Source organism: Cyrtonyx montezumae, unplaced genomic scaffold, assembly GCF_038088225.1.
Source record: "Cyrtonyx montezumae isolate F1298 unplaced genomic scaffold, pur_monq_1.0 scaffold_8, whole genome shotgun sequence".
Lineage (NCBI taxonomy): Eukaryota > Metazoa > Chordata > Aves > Galliformes > Odontophoridae > Cyrtonyx > Cyrtonyx montezumae.
In genome coordinates this window covers 4,393,665-4,409,440 of record NW_027072089.1, presented here as the reverse complement: position 1 = coordinate 4,409,440, position 15,776 = coordinate 4,393,665, and the positions used below count along the sequence as shown (strand labels likewise).

General features: G+C 40.3%; 1 protein-coding gene across 1 annotated transcript in view; it reads right to left on the bottom strand.

Annotated features, from left to right (window-relative positions):
* Positions 1 to 15,776, bottom strand: part of COL22A1 (collagen type XXII alpha 1 chain) — a 198,059-nt gene that overhangs the window by 131,395 nt on the left and 50,888 nt on the right. Inside the window, exons 5-9 of the mRNA XM_065752765.1 lie at positions 11,299 to 11,410; positions 4,228 to 4,351; positions 1,816 to 2,091; positions 726 to 806; positions 8 to 121 (exon numbers count right to left, since the gene is read on the bottom strand). Of these exons, the coding sequence (XP_065608837.1) occupies positions 8 to 121; positions 726 to 806; positions 1,816 to 2,091; positions 4,228 to 4,351; positions 11,299 to 11,410 (707 nt within the window). The remainder of the gene's footprint in view (positions 1 to 7; positions 122 to 725; positions 807 to 1,815; positions 2,092 to 4,227; positions 4,352 to 11,298; positions 11,411 to 15,776) is intronic.

The following is a 15,776-nucleotide window of genomic DNA, read 5'->3' as shown; positions in this document are numbered from 1 at the left end:
CACTCACCTTCTGTCCAGCAGGACAGGAGCAATTGACAGTCTTGAGGTGGGCAACTTGCTCACTGCCAACAGTAGGCCTCACTTCCATAGGAGGTGCTTCTGTCAGAACTGTGACCTGGCACTATATCCAAACACTCAAGGTCAGGACGAAGCCTTTGATGATAGAAAGCTTTCTCTTTCACCCACTTCAGAGAGACTGAATAGGCATTACTGGATAATGTATGGTTATGTCATGTTAGGAATGAAATCCCACAAAAGCCATTCATTCAAACAATAGAGGAAAATGTGGCAAAATGAACAATGAATTAACCAGGATTCAGGAGAGAAGAGTGAAAGGAGAGTGGAAGTGTCTACTGAGAGCTGGGCGAAGGAAACTAAGCAGTTACTGGCACTGTGTTAGCTTTTTGCAAATAAAACCAGTGGGATTTGTGCTGAATATTTCATGCTGAAGTTCTGTTGTTCCATCATCCCTTCAGACTTTTGTTTGCCATGACAGTTTGACAGGGGAAAAGTGACTTGGAAACTTCAAACTCCTCGTACTCATCTCTTTACAGTGGTTCTCTTCAGGCACTGCTAAATTACCGATTATACAGCTAGGTTTGATTCACCATCCTTATAAAAATGATAAACCCACACTGTCATATATTTCCTGATTTGCGTAATAGATGAGTGTATGAACAAAGAGTGTTCATATGAGAAGAAATTAAGGACAAAAAGAAGCTTACTGGTCCTGAAGGAATGTCACAGCAGGTCTCCAGCTCAGCATGCTGAGAATCACAGTAAATAACCATCCGCTGAAGATCAAACTGGAAGACAAAGAGAGGGAATAGTCTCAGAGACAGTGAATTATTAAAGACTGCATGTCCTTTTGTTTGGATGCATACAGCGCAGAGGAATACAAATAAAATCCAAAAGGAGTTAAATTCATGATGATTCTATGGCTATGTAGCCAATCTCTCTCCATCAGTAATGGACCGGTATCTTAGCATTCTCCAAGAGTGCTGTGTTAACAAGCTTGATATGCCTATTAAAACTTTGAAGCAGTTTTTAATACAAATAAGGAGGCCTGTTAATTTCTTTATCCTGGCCAAATTCCTATCTGAGAAAACATATTCTCCCCCCCTATGTACTTCCTAGAATGTTATCTAGACAGAAGTTTCGTTCTCTTCCTATTGTGCCTTGTGCTTTCTGACCATTTACCCATGTGAGAAATGTTATTAGCACATTTAATATTCACATTCCATCCTTCTTGTGCAGCTGAGTTTCAAACAATCGTGCATAAGTTATACCAGGTTAACACAGCTACCAGACAGACCAATTTGCAGGTCTCAAATTTAGTTGGAGAAAGAGCCATTAATATCAAGCTTATTTTCCAAGGAACTGAGACCATATTACGATGAGTCAATTGAGTTAATAGGTTTGTGGGTTTTTTTTCCTCTCTCTTGTCACAGGTGGAAACTTTCATAGTGCCAGACTGGACAAGAAAACACCCTCATGTTTGTAGCTCAGTATTCATTTTGATAGCATTTGTGGATTATTTTTTCTCTCATTGTAACTACACTGAGACTGGCTGGAAAATATGGAATGGGTTTCACATTTTTAATCCCTTTTACAAAGATATTGAGAGTCTCACATAAGCAGTCAGCATATCTTGTACACAGCTAGATGCCTCCTGTTTTATCTACATAGCACAGGTAACATTTCAGTGGTGCTACCTCATGAAAAGAGTCAGTTATAATATAAGCACCCCAAAATACAGCCACATGCTGAGTGATCAGTGATGAATGAGTTCTAACCAGCACAAACAGTACTTACATCAATGGGGACACTATCATACAAGCGTTTGCCAATCACAGTCTTTCCTTGAATGTCAATATTTTCTCTGTCTTCAATGGGCAGCATCTGCACAAGCTTGCAGTCTATGTACAGTGATACAGCTGTTGACTGAATGCTGAGGGCAATTTTGTGCCAGCTGCGATCAAAAAGATCACTGACACGTGCACTTCGGAAGACCACTCTCACAGCATCCTTGGTGAGCCCAATGGCGTTGTACTCCAGAGCTTTGTTCTCTCCATCCAGTCGGATTGACACCTGAAAACAGGCAGAAGTAATGTGATACTGCTAGTCAAACATACAGTCTCCTCCTCCCTACTCTCTGCATGCTATTATAATGAACACTCCAAAGGCAGAAATGGTACAGGATGAGGTTAGAAGCCTAAGCGAGGAGCAGATGACATTCTTTGGGCATATTAAATTGGATAGGGAGCCTATACCTGTTATAAAAAACAAGACTGTGCAGGGCAGGTTTGAGCACAACCCCATGATCATCCAAGGCCTTCACTCATGAGCACGCTCCTTGGCATGGTTTCATCCCAGTACCACTATGATGCCTCCCAAGCAATGCTTGGGCACAGCTGGGTAGTAGCACATGTCCTGGATGTCTCTCCAAAGTCTTACAAAGCTGTGCCTGTTCTGAGTCCTGTGCAATCCTCCACTACATCCCAGCAGACTCTGCAATTCAGACCCCATCACATGTTCTCAACCATCCCATAGGGCATGGACAAATATCTCATTTCCTGATAAGAAAACAGCCTGCTGAGCTGTAGTACTGCTTACACATCATTTCAGACACTTTCAAATGTAAACGAAAACAAACAATAATGATTATGCCTTAGGCTCAGAGGAGACCTAGGACCAGGTATTGCAGTGTGGATACAATCAAATCGTGGAACTTAAAGTCAGTGCTGGAGACTTGGTTCCTGGTCTAATTCAGTTAATTAGACATGGAAGAGACAATGCTTCGGGATGCAGGAAAGTCAGAAGATATAATGGCCACAAATATATTCCTTTCAGTGTAAAAAAAAAAAAAGTGTAACACAAGAAACAAAGTCCTAAGTGATGAGCCTTGGGCAAAGCACTTTCAATGAATGAAAACAGAAGTCCTTTTTCATCTTGTACTAAATCGTGCCACTCCATTTGAAACAATGCAGAATATCTCACCATTACCTCTGTCCATCTTTCTCTCTTTTATCTCTGCCTTTCTCTTCCCACAAGCTTTTCTACAGATACCCCATGTTGCAACCTATGGAGTGGGCACAAATATGCTTCTGAAGACACTATACCATTAGTTCATTTGCAAATCAATTTTCCTTTCCACAAAGTTAGGCAGTTACCAGTAAGTAGCAGGGAATGGAGCAGAGTGCAGAGCCTGGGGAATCAGCAGGACACCCACGAGCTGCAGACCTGGAAGCAGTTTGGCCACGTTGGCACAAAACTGTATCTGATGGAAGTTAGGTAGGGTTTGATACCTTAAGACTTGACCCAAAATCTGCACACAGATGAGCATGGCTGGAAATGCCTGTAGTCTGTAAGCTAAGCAGCTCTGCAGACTCATAGTGGCCCAAACATGACCGACACATGAAACAAAGCTCCTGAGGCTCTAGGACACTTCTATAGCACCATAAGTTTAAGGAACTTTTGAAAACACTACTGAGAATTTAGAGCTCCTTCTCTCTCCACATCCAAGCAGTTCAAGTTTCAGCTGTCTCTAACAAAACATACAAACCTGAAAAACAAACAACTCAACCAAACCACCTCCTTCCAAAGCACACTCTAAACTACATCATGCATCTAAGAATGCTACATAGGATCAAGTGATCCTTTATTCCACTGTTACAGTACTTTTCTTTTAAGAACCTGGGAGTACCTGACAAATATTATTGGATCAAATTCTGCAGCAGCCAAGACTCATAGCACAGTGGAGAAATAATAAGTGTTATGTCCACTTCCTAAGTAAAGAGTCCACAATTCTTTTGGATGATATCTAGAAAGTATGTACACAAACGTGCTAAGCACACTACTCTCTTGTTCTATTCTATGTGTGACTCCCTTTTCCCATAGAGGCAAACATCCAACTCTTCATCCACCAGCACCCTCCACATCCTTCTCCACAGGGCTGTTCTTCTCCCAGTCTGTAACACATATGCAGAAGCCATTTCAAGATCTGTATTTCCCCTTCTCTATCCAACTAACATATTTATCTGTATGCTAATAACAATCAGGGTCTGTGCAATACTTCCTCCAGGGTTTGAATTGAAAGTAAAAGTTTTTCAGCAACAAAAACTGAAAGACAGGAAAACTAAGGAGTAGGAGTTTAAGGCAAGAAGGCTGATTCATGCAGTAGGAAAGAAACAAGGCTGTTCTTGCTGGCAGCAAAGGGCCTCATACCTGTGGTATGCCATACTTGTCAATAATCTGCCAAATATACCAGTCTTCTTTTCTGGAAGCCTTTCGGAATTTGAAGGTTGTTACGAAGGCATATTCATCAGGCAGACCTTGTGGGAATACATCCCTGGCACGAGGAGGGAAAAAGACAGCAATGTATCAGGCATAGCAGTGTAGAGTACAATTTCTAATACTCTGCACGTCCCAGCAATGCTTCCCAAAAATATCACATAGCTCCCACAAAATCTGCTGTATTTGGCAGCCTGAAGCAATGAACATGAGCTTGTTCCCTCCATGTGCTTCTGTCCTTGAGGAGCCCTTCTCTGTTCAAACACAGAAGCACAAAACTTAAATAAATAATAGTGAAAACTTCACGATGGGATCCATCAGGTCAAAGCAGTTCAGTTTCACACGATGCTTCACCTCACACATTCAGTAAATTATAATGTTCTTCTCTAGATACAATGTAGATCTGTGACATCTGACAGTGGGTAGGCACATTTGAAATCCTCTAAAAATGTACCAAGTTACAGCAACAAATATTGTAATATTTCCTCAAAAACAGGCACTACACCTCATATCTGCCCTAGAAGATTTTCCTTGGCTGGTGGCCTGGGAGAACAGTACCTTCTTGAATCACACTCTACAATTATATTAGGCAGAAATTTTCTCATTGCGACACCATCATCCATCCAGTGGCATCTTCCACTACTGTAATTTTTGCTGTATGAAAAGTCCATGGAGACTGTACACCATTAAAAAATGGTCTTCCCACTGAGGACATAGGAACTACATGAGGCTTTCCATCACAAGAGAAAACTGAGCCAGGTTCCCACCAGCTCCTTCCACCTGGAGAGTTGAGAATCCTGGCTCAATACTCAGTAACAGCTATTCACAAGCCATCCCTACCTGATACATCCTCATGCCAGCATCCACCTCCCTCAAGGTACACAAAACAACTTGAGATCCCCTCTCTCCAGGCTGAAAAAAGAAGCCTGTCACTTGTCACTCTGTTGTCAAAAATGCTATGGAGAATAACACTGGAATGACTGGAACACTGAGCCACCAAGAAAGACTGGGGACACTTGGCAAAAGGGAATCAGGTCAGTCACATCAGCCCTCCCAAAAGGGCACCCATCCACATCTATTTCACCACTGACATGTCTTAGTACAAGTTTCTTGCCAACTGGCTTTGTACACTCTCTGGCTCTGTGTCTGTCAGAGTAGAAGAGGAATGTCTTTGCTTACAACACCACTTACAGATTGGGCTGTTTTCCTTCACCCCATAAAGAAACTTCAGCAAGGTAGCAATGCTGATAGTTGAAAAAGCATTTTTTATCAATGTGTCCTCTTGTACATTTCTAAGTAATAGTTCTGTTAGTGGGGAGACTTCTCTGTGGCTCATCTCTAAACCTTGTCTGTTTCACAGTACTTGTCTAATGCACTTTCCTCACTCACTCCTTATCACCTACCTTTACCATCATAACTGGGTTTAGAGGGCTCCTACCCAGCCCCTTAGGAACCTGATTTGCATTTTGGGCACAGACAGTCCTACTGACTTACCCATCTAAAGTAGCTCTAACTGTGGCAGTACTGCTTTGCTAAGTGAGTAGTTATACAAATATTTGGTTGGATTTAATCCCTTGTGCAGATAGCATAACGATCCTGACTGTCTGCAAGCAAATCTGGAAGAGCTGGTGGCTGGCCTCTGTGCTTAGAAGTTTCTCTGGATACCTCTGAGCTAGGAATGTGAATATCACCACGCAATTTTAAATTCAGAAAAGGTTTTCAGATGCTTAGTGCCCACAGAATTAACTAGGAGTTAGACAGCTAAATATCCTTGTGAGTGCAGCCACATGTCATCACGCTGTGGCTGACAAATAGTCCATCAGGTAGATTTAAAGTGACAGAAAGCTATACTGACCTATTAGCAGTCAGCCTCACCTGATTTTTTAAGATGCTGAAGAACTGACTGCAAGTACCAGCCAGAGAAGGGATTCCTGCCAAAAGCAAACTTCAAAACACTCTCATTGCTCTGAAGATATGATAAAAGCTGTTTCTGAAGTCCTTGGTCCCTGCATCTTTTACAGAGATGCATTACTGCATAAATAACAACACCTCCGTTTATGAGTTTTCATTTCTCTCCTCACTAAAAAGTCATCTCCATCTAGAAGCTCAGATTTACTTAGGAACTGCTGTCCCCAGAAATGTTTTATTTCCTTCTTTTATTCAGGCTGAACTGATGATCCATATTATGGAGCTTTGCTGGATGTCTGGTACCTACAGGGAGCTCTCTGCCAGCTCCTTGGTCTATAACTCTGACAACAAGATGGATTGCAGAAGAACTTATTATAAAACCCTAAGACATAAGAATCCCCAGGTGCTGCAGGTTAGTCTAGGAGTTAATTAACCCATCTCCAAGGTCAGGTGAATCACATTTTCTACAAAGGAAAAATGATAATGGCCAAGGAGTAGGCTCTCTTAGCCATTACCCACTTACACAACACAGTCTCCTTCCTGCATGTAATTTTTTTGGCATAGAAACCTACATCTGTAGCGATCATCATGAGATCCTACACCTGTAATAATAATACAGTGGAGAAAATAAGATTATCTCATTCCACACATGGAATGCAATAGTTACTAATACGGTGCTTCCAGTTGATGAGGAAAGGACATTACCCACTGAAAATTCAACCCCTTTTACAGCAGCTAAAAACCACTAACAACCAATCTCACTAAAGTCCTTGAAATAAGGCTTGAGAAAGCCAGTTTATTTCCATATACATCAGATCACCCAAGGTTCTTGGGATGGCAGAAGTGAACGAGGAAGAAAGAAAGAAAGAAAAGAAGAAGTTTCCAGCATCACAAGAAATTTTGTGACAGGCCACCAACCAAGCCTGCCAGCTGCCTCTGGTCTTGGGAAGAGAAGGTAAAAGAGAAAGATCTGTCTGTCAGGGATATAGAGAGGATGCATTATTAAATCACAGAATCACTGAGGATGGTAGAGACCTGTTGAAATCAAATCCAACCTATCTGCTCAAGCAGGGGCTGCTAGAAAAGGCTGCCCAGGACTATGTTATATAAGGTTTTTAATATCTCCGTGGACAGACACCCCTCAACTTGTTCCACAGTTTGACTACCCTCTCAGTAAAGAAGTTTTTTCTTGTGCTTAGATCAAGTGTCATGTTTTTAATTTGTTCCCATTGCTTTTTGTCCTGTCAGTGGATACCAATCAGAATTCTGTCTCCATCTTCTTTGCTTCAGAGCCTATCAGGTATTTATACACACGGATAAGATTCCTCCAGAGCCTTCTCTTCTCCAAACAGAAAAATCCCACTCTCTCAGCCTTTCCTAGGAAGATAGATATATATACACTTGAAAAGAAGTGAAGAACAAGGAAGCATTCAACAGGTTTCATATTTAGTGTAGGAAGTTTTGGCAGCTCTGGGTAGAATATTCTCTGTGGTGCACAACTGATGATGGTATCGAGGGAAGAGTTCATGCAGAAACCCAAGACAATTAAAGGCAAAGTTCAGGTAAGGATCTAGAATGCCCACAATCACATCCAACGCAATATGCATGTTGAAGAAGAAAATAATATTCCAAAATTGGTAAGACAACACTGTATCTGTGGCAAAGAGCAAATAGATTGTGACTACACGCCAGGCCAAGCATCACCTGAAGTGTAGCAGGGATGATGTCAAGCTAGAATCATATCAGGCAAGAGAACACTGAGGGATATACAAGGCAGGAGGAAGGATTAGAAGAAATAACTGGAGGACAGAATGGGAAAAAAGTTTGTTGTGTAGGCTCAAGAGGGTAAATAACTGTTTCCCATGCAACTAAGCTGGCACTTTGTAAAAGTACTAGCACTTACATAAAACAATGCAGATCTACTGATCCTTTAAGAAGATAACAAAGTGAATTAAAAATATTTCCCAGTTAATGATTTTGTATCTCATTATGAGATGTTACTATCAGTTGCTAAATATTGCTTGAGGATATCTGTGAGACAGGACAGATGTTTTTGTTTTGTTTATTATCAGTTATCAGTTTTGTCAGCTTTATGAGATTTCATTTCCTGTGAGCAATGACACTCTATGTAGCATCTCAAAATCCTGATGTCCAACAAGTAAAATAGACTGAACATCACATGCTTTCTGCAGTGACATATCCATTTCATTTAATTTCCAAACCACAGGAGTACGGATGTTAGAATACAAAAGGCTGGAAACAAAAAAGTTCTTTAATTCTGTGTTTCAATTAACCATTTAACAGTAGTTTAGTCATTTCAATTAACTAATTTAGAATATTTTAATTCTAGTTGTCCTGGACAAAAAAGTATTCTACTTATTTTAAAAGCAACATCAACAGATAGATGGATGAAATCTGAGCAGATAGAAAGTCATCATAGTTGGCTGGCCTGTCTTTGCTTCTTCAGTCTCTCTGGGAGAATAGCTTTCTTTCTGCATGGTCCTGGTGATAACTTCCTCTAGTGACTTAACATACATGCTATCACTTCCTATTAGAAGCCACAGCAAGCAAGGATAAGAAGCTTGATTTATTGATTTATTCCCTATCTACACACATGTAATGTATACGCTCCCTGTCAAGACCAAGGTGTCTGAGTTTACTAGCATTCTCCCAGATGATGAATTTGAATTTACTTATCCTGAGACTTAATATCATTTATGGACTTCAGAGGAAAGAGTTTTTCTTTCAGTATATTATATTTGTACCTTTTTTTTTTTCTCAAGTCTCTATGTTTAAATGGAGAGAGAAGGGGAAGAATTAAAGGGGAGAAGGCAAAATCAATCCAGGCGGGCTACAGGATGAAAAAATATTGTGAAATGAAATAAATACCAGTCACAGGACAATCTAAAAGATGCAATAAGATGAGTAAAAGAGCCAAGGATGGAAAAAGAAAAATAACCAACAGCTTTTCTCCGTAAGAAGGAAAAGAATTTCCATTGATTTTTTAAGCTGAAGTTTAAACTAGAACAGTGAAATTTATTGCAAGGATGTTAATGATGACAACTCAATCTATGGCTTGTGGTTACTCAGTGAAATTATGCACTCACTCTTTTCAAGTCTAATGCTAGCAGGACTCAGATGACAACCTGAAGAGAAACCATTCTGATAGCCTATGACAAAGCTGACAGCCTCAGGTTATAAAAGGCTCTAAGGACTGAATTGATGGTGACAGAGGATTAAAAATTGCTCATTCTTTTAGGAGACCCAAAATGTTATTAGCTAACTGAAAACAACATCTACCATGAACAGGTCTCTTGCTATTAACAAATATATATTAATGTATTCTGAGCTAAAGCTTTCAACAGAATATCCACTTGCACTTAGAGACTCACCGTTGCCATAGAATTTGCAGTGAAGGGAGTTACTTTGGTAGTTTGTAGAATAAATTTTTTAGAATAGACACTACCATTCCATAAATGACATTTAGATTATGAAGTAAATTATTTTCTAATATTTGAAGTACTGAGGCACAAGTGATCTTGTAGAGTAATTTACATCATCCTGACAGGACTCAGATACATTCTAAAAATAAAAAATAGCCTGTAGATATGTTCCAGGGTGCCTGAACTGAAGTTCTCTATGGTCAGAACCGTTCCACAACTGAGACACTGTATTACCCTGGCATTATCTCAACTTTGGAATTAGTTTTCACCTTACATACAAAGTAAATTGACAGAGGAGCAGAAGATAGCAGTTGTTCCTTCCAACTGCATAGAGTTTGTTCATAGATCTCAGTACATCCTAAAAACTACAGACTCCTCTAAGATTTTTTTCTTACAAGTTGTTTTGACTTTTCCTACTTAAAACTGTATTGTCAAAATAAGCTTTTCATCAATGATAAGAAACTCTCAGCTGGCTCCTCCTCATCCCAAGGCAGAGCCCCATGCATTTCTGCTGCCCTCACACACAGTGCAACTCCTCTTCCTCACTGTCCCAGCCTGACCCTAATGAAGTACCCATGTCCAGCCATGGTGGGTGGGGTATGCTACCTCATCTCTGTGATCCCAATGATATCAAGGCCCTGCCCATATAGTGTGGCAGATCTCTTCCTTATGAAGATTCACATCAGAAGCTGCACCTCCATCTATGCCCAGGATGTAGAAGATGCAAGAACCTCTGGAAGGAAGAGTCCCAGATCACAACTCATATTTCCTGCTCTGTCCTTGATGCCAACAGTGAAAGAAGCCAAGACCTCCATACAGACAAGACCTACATCACCAGCTTTATCCATGAAGTAGAAGACATGAGTAGGGGACACAGGTCTTTAGAGAAGCATTAGCTGCAAATCTAGCTTGAGATAGTTAGACTTGATCTTGAAGGCCTTTTTCATTCTGAATGACTTTATGATCTCCTATCTCAGTGGGAAAACTATCATTCTTTTAGATTCTCTTTACTATGCTTCAAGTTCTTTTGTGAACTTCTTAATATTACTCTTAACAACCATTGAAGATATACAGAAACTAGTTCTTTCTCTATAAGGGTAAAGCCCATTGTTGCTATAGAAGATCTCAAGCATAGATTCATAGATTCATAGGTACATTAGGTTGGAAAGGACCTACAAGATCATCTAGTCCAACCATCCTCCCATCACCATCCCTACCCACTGAACTACTAAATCAAATCCCTTAGCACCTCATCTAAACGCTTCTTGAACAGTGCTAGGGATGGTGCCTCAACCACCTCCCTAGGCAGGCCATTCCAGTGCCTGACCACTCTTTCAGAGAAAAAATGTTTCCTCAAATCTAATCTAAATCTTCCCTGGCGCAACTTGTGGCAATTTCCTCTCATCCTGTCATTATTTATCAGGGAAAATAGTCCAACCCTCTTCTCACCACAATCCCCAAAGTGGTAAGAGTGCGATAAGGTCTCCTCTGAGCCTCCTTTTCTCCAGACTAAAGCATCTTTCATAAATTCTGTGCCAGAAGGACTGAAATAGTGTATAGGTACCAGATACTTACCTCATGATTCAAGTAGAGAAACCAAACAACAGAAATTAGAGACTCAGATGAAAATAAAGTGAAAGACCAATGTACTCACTCAGTTTTCTGAACAACTGGGAAATTTCCAAGTCGTACGTAAGAGCTCTGAATTCCATTTTCTTTCATTCCAAAGATCTGTTTCACGCTGAATGAATCCATCAGGTCAAACCCTGAACATATCAGAAGTGTAAAATAAGATATTGATCAGGCTGCTATTTACAAAAGAGATCAGTGGGGTATGTCTTTAATTGTATTTTGGTTATCTTAGCCCAGAGATGCAGCACTTCAGAGATGAAAATTATTCTTGTAAGGAAAAGCCACAATAAAATTATGATTTGGCCTAATCTGCCTAGCCCAAAATCTCAAAACCAAACTCTAAATCAAAATGTAACAAGTCCTGTACAGATTAGAAGAAATTTCTACATTAGTAAGTAGTTATTTGATCTGCATTGCTACAGCACCCTAAAATGCTGTATAATTCATTCTATGAAGAATAAGATAAGGCAGAAAAATTCACAGGTGCAGACTGAAACATTTATTGAAAACTGCTAGACCAAGACTTTTTTATGTTCACTTTTCATATCATTTTAATACAATTTAGTCTAATCAACTCATCACTACCATGAGCAGTTAATCTGGGCTGCAAATATTTGTGTCAAGATTCTGACTTCATTCTGACAAGGCTTTTTGCTCAAGCTCAAACCACACCTGGGCCTATGCAGCTCCAGGACCAAAATAGTCCAAGCCTCAGTCAGCCAGTGCTTTTGCAACCCAAAGTCCCAGATATTAGACTCTGCCAGGGACATCAGAGTACAACCATGTCATGGAAAGCAGCTTGTTCCTGTAACTACAGTATTATGTGGTTGCAACTATCCTGATTTTAGCTCCAGATTGGCTCCATAGGATGCACATTCACCTTAACTTGCAGTACTGAAAATATGTCACATACAATATATATTGTCCAATCGCATTCAAGTTTGAATTAAGCACTCAGGGAAATGACATTTTTCTTCATCAGGCTACAGACTGAAAAATTGCAGAATTCTTGATGAACCTTTAATAAATAAACAAATGAGTTGTTTTTTCAAAGTGCCATGTAGTTTCATGGGAAAGTTGAGCCCTACAACTGTCAGAGAGCACCTAAAACCAGCAGAAGTTTTTGTCATGCTTTTACTTGTTTCTCTCCATCGACATAAAGAGAGTTTAGGATGCACATTCTGCATGCTAAACCACAGCTAGTAATGGTCTATAGCTAGTGAGATGACTCTCACTCTTAGATATTTCATTGACAACCAAAGTTCATGAAGTAATAAACACTTCAAACATCCATTGCCTCGAGGATTTCAGTACCATTACAGAAAATGTGACCATATACTAAACAAAGAAGAGTGTATTGAGGGTGAGATCCACCTCATCTAATTTCAGCTGTCTGAAAAGTAGATGTGATATATGCAGCTTGCTCTTCCTATGCTTCAGTTTGTGGCCATTTCCCCTCATCCTATCACCACACATTGCTGAGAAGCATCCAGCCTCATCCCTTTTGCCTCTCATTCCTTAGATACTTATAGACATGGATCAGATCCTCTCTGAGTCTTCTTTTCTCAAGGCAGAACAGGCCCAGGTCTTTCAGCCTTTCCTCATAAGGGAAGTGTTCCATGCCCTTTACCATCTTTGTAGCCCTCCACTGTAGTTTTTACAGGAGATCCCTGTCTTTTTTGTACAATAGTCCAGGTGAGGCCTCAACAGGACAGCGCAGACAGGGAGGATCACCTTCCTTGACTTGGTTGTCACTGCCCATTTAGTCTGTTGTACAGCAATTCTGCACTGGAGTGACAGCAGAAATTTGGGCTGTATATTGCTTTTCCACCATCAAGGAGGGAGCACATTGTAAGTACTAATGAGTGGCACTGAACGGAGTAATCCCTGGATTTAAAAAATGCATAGAATCATAGGATCATAGATGGCTTGAGTTGGAATGAGACTTAAAGATTATCTAATTCCAACCTCCTGACATGGGATAGGATTGCCAGCCACCAGATCAAGCTGTCTAGGGCTTTAAATCTCTCCAGGGAAGGGGCATCCACGACTTCTCTGGGCAACATGTTCCACTGCCCCACAACATGATAAGTAAAAAATTTCCACCTACCATGTAATGTAAATTTCCCCTCTTTAGTTAAAACCATTCTCCCTTGTCTTTTCATTATCAGACCACGTAAAATGTCATACTCACTTCTGTTAATAACTCCCTTTCACACATTCTCAACTCTCTTTAGCCAAAGATGGGAAGACAGGACTCCGAAGGCTGGGGTGTGGTTAGAAGACACAAACTAAACACTGACTGAGGGCTACAGGTAAAATTAGATCCAATATGTTGCTTCCCAGTCCCCTCCAAAAGTGGAGTGGAAGGAATACACATACTTGAATTAGCAGGAACAAAGCTACTGTAACCCAGTCATTGCACCACGTACAGGATGGAAGGGTGGGACTTTTCTGTTCTCAGGTGCTTTGATTTAAAAGGTACTTTTTGTACAAAAGGAGTGGTGTAATTTCCTGGTTGCCCTATAACCTATTTAATCAGTAATGCCATAAATATGACACTTAGTAAGATGAATAACACTCTTTGATCATAAGCTTCCTACTTCATTCTAGCTACTAAAACAATATGGGGCCACTGAAAATCTCTAACCTGATTATCTCTCCCAAAAAGCAGTATACCCTAGTCCATTAATGTTAAAATTAAAACAGTGAACTGGAAGAGAAGCTCAGATTCCTAACTTCGTACTTGTCTTGAAAAGTAATTTCTTATGCACTGCTCTACTGATCAAATCAGCCAAACGTTTCTTTACTTGCAAGTAGTAACTCCTTACAGGAAGCAGTCACTTTTTCCAAAATCAGAAAGCAGGCTGCCTGTTGCAGGGAAATAGTGGTAAAACTGTCTTCAGACATGGTCTAAACATTACATTCAACAGATTCTCTCTTGCAGGAAGGATGCTCACACTGAGCTCTGCCACACTCTGAGGCATGATCAAAGGATGATCAAACAGCTGTTTAGAGGTTCCACAATATTTTTTTCAAGATAATTATTTCAACATCAGACTAAAGGGACCATAGACTGTTTCCTTAAGTATGAGTTAGATTTCTGTCTTTGTTCCACAAAGGATCTGAGATGGACAACACAGTGGCAACCAGTGGAAGTGTTGAGATTTTCTCATTGGTCCTGTGTTCAGGGGAAAAACAAAATTATATATCACAAAAATCAATACCCAAATCCAGAAAACCAGAGCAACAGTGAGAAGATTAAATAGCAGCGTGCACATTTGGAAAGCTTTCTTAAAGTAGGACTTCTGTCCAAAAAAACCTTCAAAGAAAGGTCTCATTCCTCCCAAGGAACTCAAGGTAACACTCAAAGGGGAGGCCACTGGGCTGAATGTTTTTTTTGTCTAACTGTCAAAGTTTCTGCTGAGACAACACCCCAGAAGAATAAGTCAAAAACAGATGAAAAAGGAATCCACCAGTCTTGATTAAACTCCTAGCTGAATTTTCAGCTTTGACTACCAAAAATTGCCAACATGAAGGGAAGTTGTCATCAACTAATTTTTCTCTGAGACTTCTGAAAATGGCAATCTGAATCGCTTGTGACAAAACAGCACATTACTTTTATTAGCTGATTAGAGAAACGTATAAATTCCAAGGATGAACAGTGTCTCTTGAGAATCTTTCATTAAATACAAGACCTTGCCAATTTTCTTCTCTAACATTTCTGCTTTCTTGAAAGAGGAGAAGGAGAAGGAGAAGGAGAAGGAGAAGGAGAAGGAGAAGGAGAAGGAGAAGGAGAAGGAGAAGGAGAAGGAGAAGGAGAAGGAGAAGGAGAAGGAGGCTGAAAACAGTTCTTTCTGGACAGCCCAGCTTAGTGCTGAGACAGAATTAAATTTCAAAACATCAAAGTTCTTGTTAGAGCAGCCTTTACCTGCTACAGCATTTTTTCTGTTTGTGACATTCTTCCCTTCATAGGAAAGTAAATCTTGGCAAGAGCTAAGAAAATCTCAGGTAATTAGAAATATTTTTAGGAGGTGACATATTTCTCTGTCCCCAAGGCTCTTCTACTATGGTGAAATTATCCACATCCATAACAGTATATTACCGCCCTAATCACATTGCAACAAGGGCTGATGTTGTGCACTAATGTTAACACAGAATCACAGAATGCTTTGAGTTGGAACAAGCCTGAAAGATCACCTAGTTCCAACTCCCTCACCATATGTAGGAATACCATCCAGTATACAAAGTTGCCCATAGCCTTATCCAACCTTGCACTTGGCCTTGTTGAACTTCACAAGGTTTACATTGGCAACCTTCAACGTGCTAGTCCTTCTGGCATGCTGGCAAGGATTTCAGTCGGAAGAGCCTTTTCCTCTTCTTTAATGATCATCTACTTGTGTTGATTGGCACTACAAGGATCTACATCAGAGCAACCAGATGCTATATCTCCACATCATCCCAGCATCCCTGTGGGGTAAGCAGGTCTCAATTGCTTGC